Below are 6,371 nucleotides of genomic sequence, written 5' to 3'. Positions count from 1 at the left end.
GGGTTTTCTCCACGTCTGTAACGCCTAAATAGGGGCCAGTTTCCCTTAAAAACACCTCCCAGAAGGCATTCCCCCTAGGCAGATCGCCCAAGTGTTGCATTGCCATAACTTAACAAACTCTTTCCGTAAGGAACAAGAAATTGATCTAAAGTTGATTGTCTTACTCTTTTAATCAAAATTTTTCTCAAATGCGATAGCGCGTTGTCATTTATATTGCGTTGTCGTTTTCTGTTGCCACTATGACTTTTTTCTTTCTTGAATGCCATATTGATTAAATATATAAATCACAAAACTGAAAAAAGAAGTATAGCACAAACACTTGGAAAAGCAATGCTTAACTCGCGCATGCCTAACACCAACTAAAATTTGACACAAAATACTGTTATGTTCGTTATCCGAGACAAAATTTTTGCAAAATAAAAGTTTGTTAACCGATTTGGTCGTTAACCAGGACGTTAATTAACCGGGGTTCCACTGTATATCTTACAGAAATCAGGAAATACTTCAATGTTACTCTCTTTTCTATCTTATGTGGTTCTCCTTGCATGTTTCAAAAGTATTAATGATATTGTTTATCAATTTGTTACAATATCCATGTTGGAGTGACAATTAAGTTCCTTTAAGGTGTCATGCATATTTATGTAATGTGTGAATGCCCTTCTTATTAATGATCTGAAGACAAATAACTTTATTTGAAAGGATCAATTGAAATGTGTGAAATGAAAACAGGATAAATAGATTTCTGATATATTCTGGTATGGATTTCTGTATGGCTTTCTTATTCTAATTGTAGTTTCAGTCTGTACAGATTATTAATTTTTTGGAGAAAGTGTTGCATGTTAGTATGTCACTACTCAAAAAACTGGGTGTGATACTTCAAAATAAACACACTAAAATCAGATATTTTTGGTTTAAATGTATTTTTGTTGCACATTGGGTTTGGTTTGCCTCAATGTGAAGATTTCATCTACTTACCTAGCATACACAACAATTTGGTGCTGGAAAGCTGGTAGTACTGTTTTTCTAAATGCTGCAGGATAAGTTAACATAAAATCTCTGATAGGACTGACCATGGCACACTTAGACCTTGTTTTTATATGAGTTCCAATATGTGATGGTGTTTCTTGTGTGTTGACTTGATGTTGTCCCTAAGTTCTCAGAAGCAAGATGGAAGTTTGATGGACACACAAAATGCATGGAAATTCATCACCATCATATACTCTTAATTGACTAAGAAAACATTTTGTGTGACTCTAATAATTTTAAGGCATTGTTTACAGTGAAGGCATGTTATGTCACTTTGTTGATTATCATGAATTATTTTTCTATTAAAAAAATGAGGGCTGTGCACTTCTCAATAACTGATCATATTTGTGTACCTGGTTTGAGTTTTAGACAAATGCAAATATCCGAGAAATCTTGGGTGAATCACCATTCACTCAAGATTTCTTGAATATTTACATCCAGTTTTTGGTAGTTTTACAGATTTTTCTTGTAGTTGTGCAGTTAAATGTGACATTTTTTATTCTGTCAAAAATTTTTAAACTAAATTTTGTATATAAAAAAAAATAATATATTAGAATATACTCTATTTTGAGCAACTGAAGATCCATTAAACCAGATTGAAAACATTATTGCTGAAGTGTTGTAAGGTATTTGCTTCTCCAGTGCCTGTTGTTTATTGCAGCTCCAAATTTATATTTTTAAATATAGAATCATGCATAAAGTGTTTTGGCATTAAAATATTCATTGAAAGACAGTTTGCATGTGAATCCATATATTAAGTATTATACAATTAGTATCTAGTGCACTCCAAGTCTAGTGTACTTATTATATTTTTAATTGTGGAAACTAAAACAATGCCTGGAACCTTCTTTATATGGACGTCCAGTTAAGTAATTTAAACAAGGATATTTTTACTGTTCTTACGAATCTGTTATGATCAGATGTTTAGAATATGACTTAGTAAGAGGAGCGAATATGCTGATAAGTCAATGTTTTATTTATTATTAATTAATTTATGTAAATGTATAATATTTATCTTTTGCAGCCTCATGAATGTGATGAATGCAGATTTGATGTTTCTGTCAATGACTGTGTTTGGTACCTTCGAGCCGAGAACCCAGATGAAAGGAATAGATGGGTCGAAATTTTGGAAGCACATAAGGTAAAAGAACTTAAAGCTTTTATTTTTTTATTTTTAAACTGTTTCTTTTGAAATAAAGGTTTTAAATTTATTGTAAAAGGTTAAATATTGTCTGTGTTTTAACTTGCATAAAAATTACTATATTTTCTCAATTATAATGTGTTGAATCTAGCACACATCCAATTTTTGACAGGTCTAAACCTGAAAAAAGGTTAGCTTGTGAATGTACTGTGTACCCTATATCATTGAAAATGCTGCTCTGAAAGTTAATGTATTTAAAAAGCACATGTAGAAAAACTGGAAACAAATATAACAATAACACTTATGCACTTAACTTTATGCACTTTTTCAGCAAATGAAAACAGTAATAAATGTACATTTGGAGAATGTTTTATTTTAATGTTTATGGTGTTTCACAATGTCTACACTTATGAATCTATTCATTTACAATGCCATTCTCTCTTATCATTTTATAGTGGATTACCAAATAAGGAAGTGTTTACCAAACTATTAGTTTATTAATACAACTTGAATAATTATAGGTAAATTTCAACTGAGAAAATATCAGTTTATGCTGACCTTGATGAAACTGAAAGAAATTTTGTTAACCCTCCTACCACAAGGCAGTGTCGGATCTGACACATCTTGTTTTTTTTGTTTGCACGGGAAATAACACTAGTGTTGGGGGCTGTGACCATAAATTACCCTATCAGGCAGTAGTTCTCAAGACATCAGCATGGAAAAATAAGTCGTCAACCTTCAATTTTTCTCATAATTTAGGTACTATTAGAGTGCACTCTGCTCCGGTGTCGAATACAACACCTCCTTGTGATGTATGTTATCTTTTTTCATCATGTAGGAAAAGCCAAAAGAGCTATTTCTTGATTATCTACCGTTGTTTGGCAGATTACTATAGCAGAATATCAATGGTTTGCTACAGACGAAGAAATTCATCAAAAATTGTTACGGTAAATCCCAATGGTCGTAATAAGAATTCTTCAAAATTTCTGTATGATGATCTGAAGATGCTTGTTTCTTTTTGTCTGAAGAAAAATAAAACTGTAGTCCTCATATCATCCATGCATTATACAGGCGAAATTGACCAAATCACCCAAAAACCTACCGTAGTTGAATTCTATAATGTGACTAAAGGGGGCGTGGATGTTTTTGATAAGTTATGTCATGCAAAATCTGTCAAAAGAATGACAAATTGCTGGCCTATGCAATACTAATATGGCATTTTAGATGCAGCAGCAATAAATGATGCCTATGCAATCTACAAGCTAAATATGCCACAAGAACATAGAAGCGACACCTGTTGGGCTGAGTTTTTGAAGAAACTTTCTTTTTCACTGGTTGCACCACACATGAAGGAAAGGATGACATATCACCACATTAGTAAAACATTGATAGAAGAAATGTGCAACATCCTAGGAATAGAAATGTCCGAAGATGCACCATCACTAAATCCATCCACATCGGCAAGGCCATGAAAATGTTCCTTTTGTGGATGGAAAAAGAATCAAAGAGGGAATCACCTATGCACCTAGTGCAAGAAAAGTATTTGTGGTGAACACAAAAAAGTGATTTGTCTGTCATGCATATGATTAAATAAATAAAAATAAAAACATATTAGTTTTCAAAACTGCAATGCAGCGTAATAATCGACACTTGGCATAACTCATTCATTTATTTCAGTTTCAGCAAAAACTGAAATAAATGAATGAGTTATGCCAAGTGTTGATTATTACGCTGCATTGTGGTTTTGAAAACTAATATAAAGATACAACACGGTTTCGAAATATGAAAGAAAAATAAAAACATTTGTTCTTAAAAAATAAAATATGTGTTACTAATTAAAAAAATTGTAATTGTAATTTTGTAAGTTTTGTAAATACAGTAATACCCCGAACTTACGCGATAGGTGGGACCAAGTGATAACTGCGTAAGTCGGGGTATAATTTCGCTTATAAATACATACAAATAATTTTTAATTGGGGCTGAAGACTAAAGAAAACAATAATTTAGAAAAAAATGTTTAATAAAATAGATAATACATGTGTAGCCTATAACAAATTATATTATTATACAATTTTTCACATTTACTTGATTATCACACCATAATTTTAACATTGTTTCCATCTCAGTGATAATACCGTGATGTTTACGAATGATGCTTGAATTTAAAGATTGAGCATTTTTTTACAGCTTTGTGAATTTTTTCTTTATCTTTTATAATTGTTCTGACCGTCGATTCCGGTAGATCAAACTTCTTTGCCAATTCACAAATTTTCATTTTTGTATCAAAGTCTTCAATAATGTTAACTTTACATTCCAAAGATAAAGTTTTTCTCTTCTTGTCTGATGCAGAAGAATCAGTTTTACTTCGTTTGGATGACATAGTAGAGTCTCTCGAGTCTCCGTAGATATAACAAACACAGAAATAAATAACACAAAATAAATTGTAGCTATATGTTGATTCCACGCAACATGTCCGAACATGTAAGCTGAACAATAGTGTGGAGGGAATGAGTAATCAAGAGTTGCGTGGTGCTCAAACAAAAGACGAATCGACGAGATTTGAAAATCGCGTAACTCCGGGTTCGCGTAAGTCGGGGTATTACTGTATTGTATAAGCATTAGAATTTTTTTTACATGGTGAACTCAGGATATATATTTTTCTTCCAATTAGAAGTTCAGACTATTTACAAAAAAATTTATTTTTGGGTATAACTGTATACATATTTACTTTAACGTGTATTTATTTATTTAAACCAAATGAACCTGATTTATCGGGAAAAACAGATTTTTTGACTGTGTCATATATTAAAAAAATATATAAAAGTCGTATATGACACAGCCTTGTGACGTGTCCTGATAGTCCACCTTGTGGCAGGAGAGTTAATAAAGTTCTAAGTTTCCAATTTGGAATCAGTGAACCTACAGCTGTAATGATATTTCAAGACTAAAAGATACAACAGTACGATTAAGCCAATTAGGTATATTGTACTAAAACTATAATTAAACGGCTACAAAGGAATACAGTTAAAAAAATAACTTGCCATTGATTAACTTGCATTATTGACCAATTAATAAACCTTTTTTAAAGCATACAAAATTTTCAAATCTTATTTTAAGTAGTTATACAGTACATAATTTGTATGAGATAAATCCAAATATCTCAAAATCAACATGTGGTAACAGTTTAAAAATGTTATTTTTGATGTATTCATCTAATGGATGGGAAATTCCAAATCTTTATTTGTTTTTCTTGATACTTTAAATTTGTTACAATTTCCTATGAATTAAAATAATTTCCAGGCATCATTCATTCACTTGTGTGCCTCTTAATTACAAATAACCAGAAACATGAAGTGGAAGTTCAAGCAAGTCTTTCATACAGAGCATGCTCATGTTTTTGTTTATCCAAGAATACAGTCCATAATTCATTGTCTTTTGGTCTTGTGTACCTTATTAAGAGATCTCCCAATTGGGTATAAATTTCTTCAACTTCCTGTCATCAAATCCCGATATAGCAAGTATACTTGTATAATTATAGTATTGACAGGCAGCATTTTTAATTGTGTCAGTAAATGATGAATCACAATTCTTGCATTCATAAGTGCTGTTTTTCCCCATTTGTCTAGCAGCAATGCTACTTCTCCTTGACCATTGGCACTCCCTGAAGTATTACATCCCGAAATCTGATTTCAACTTCTTCTTTTGACCAGTGGGTTTTGAACAAACTTAGGCACTGTAACTTTACTTCTCTTTTAATAGTTTCTAGTTTTCCTGCTTTAGCATTGTACACACATTCCACATGCCAATATACAAACAAGGTTTTTGATTGTTTCTGACCTGGGGATCTTGCTGTTTTCCCTGCTGAGCTTTGTCATGCTCCAGAATTGCCATTTATTGTTCTGTTTGGTTGTTTCAGCATTGTGATTTCTTGGAAAGATATTATGATGATTTTTCATTGCCTTACACAGTGTAGTTTGTAGCCAGTTATGCAATATTTTGAAGATGATTTATGAACTATTTAAGTTTTCTTAAGATGACAAATGACTGTATTTATAATTCTATAATTATTAGCACAGTCTTAATTTGAAAAGTTTTGTTTACTTCAGTACTTCACTTCAAACTTTCTGTCATTCTAATTTAAGCCACTGTGGATTTGTTTTCATTAAATTATGAAACAATCCTCGAAATTGTTAAGTGTATTATT

The 6,371-nt window shown here is 31.7% G+C and overlaps 1 protein-coding gene across 1 annotated transcript in view; it reads left to right on the top strand.

The window, feature by feature from the left end:
* The window catches only part of LOC111629257 (collagen type IV alpha-3-binding protein-like), a 44,402-nt gene that overhangs the window by 35,001 nt on the left and 3,030 nt on the right, over positions 1-6,371 (top strand). Inside the window, exon 2 of the mRNA XM_023373140.1 lies at positions 2,051-2,167. Coding sequence (XP_023228908.1) covers positions 2,051-2,167 — 117 coding nt within the window. The remainder of the gene's footprint in view (positions 1-2,050; positions 2,168-6,371) is intronic.

Source organism: Centruroides sculpturatus, unplaced genomic scaffold, assembly GCF_000671375.1.
Source record: "Centruroides sculpturatus isolate CEXI.00-Female unplaced genomic scaffold, Cexi_2.0 scaffold514, whole genome shotgun sequence".
NCBI lineage: Eukaryota > Metazoa > Arthropoda > Arachnida > Scorpiones > Buthidae > Centruroides > Centruroides sculpturatus.
Note: the sequence above shows the minus strand (reverse complement) of the source record. Positions and strands in the feature narration are given on the sequence as shown.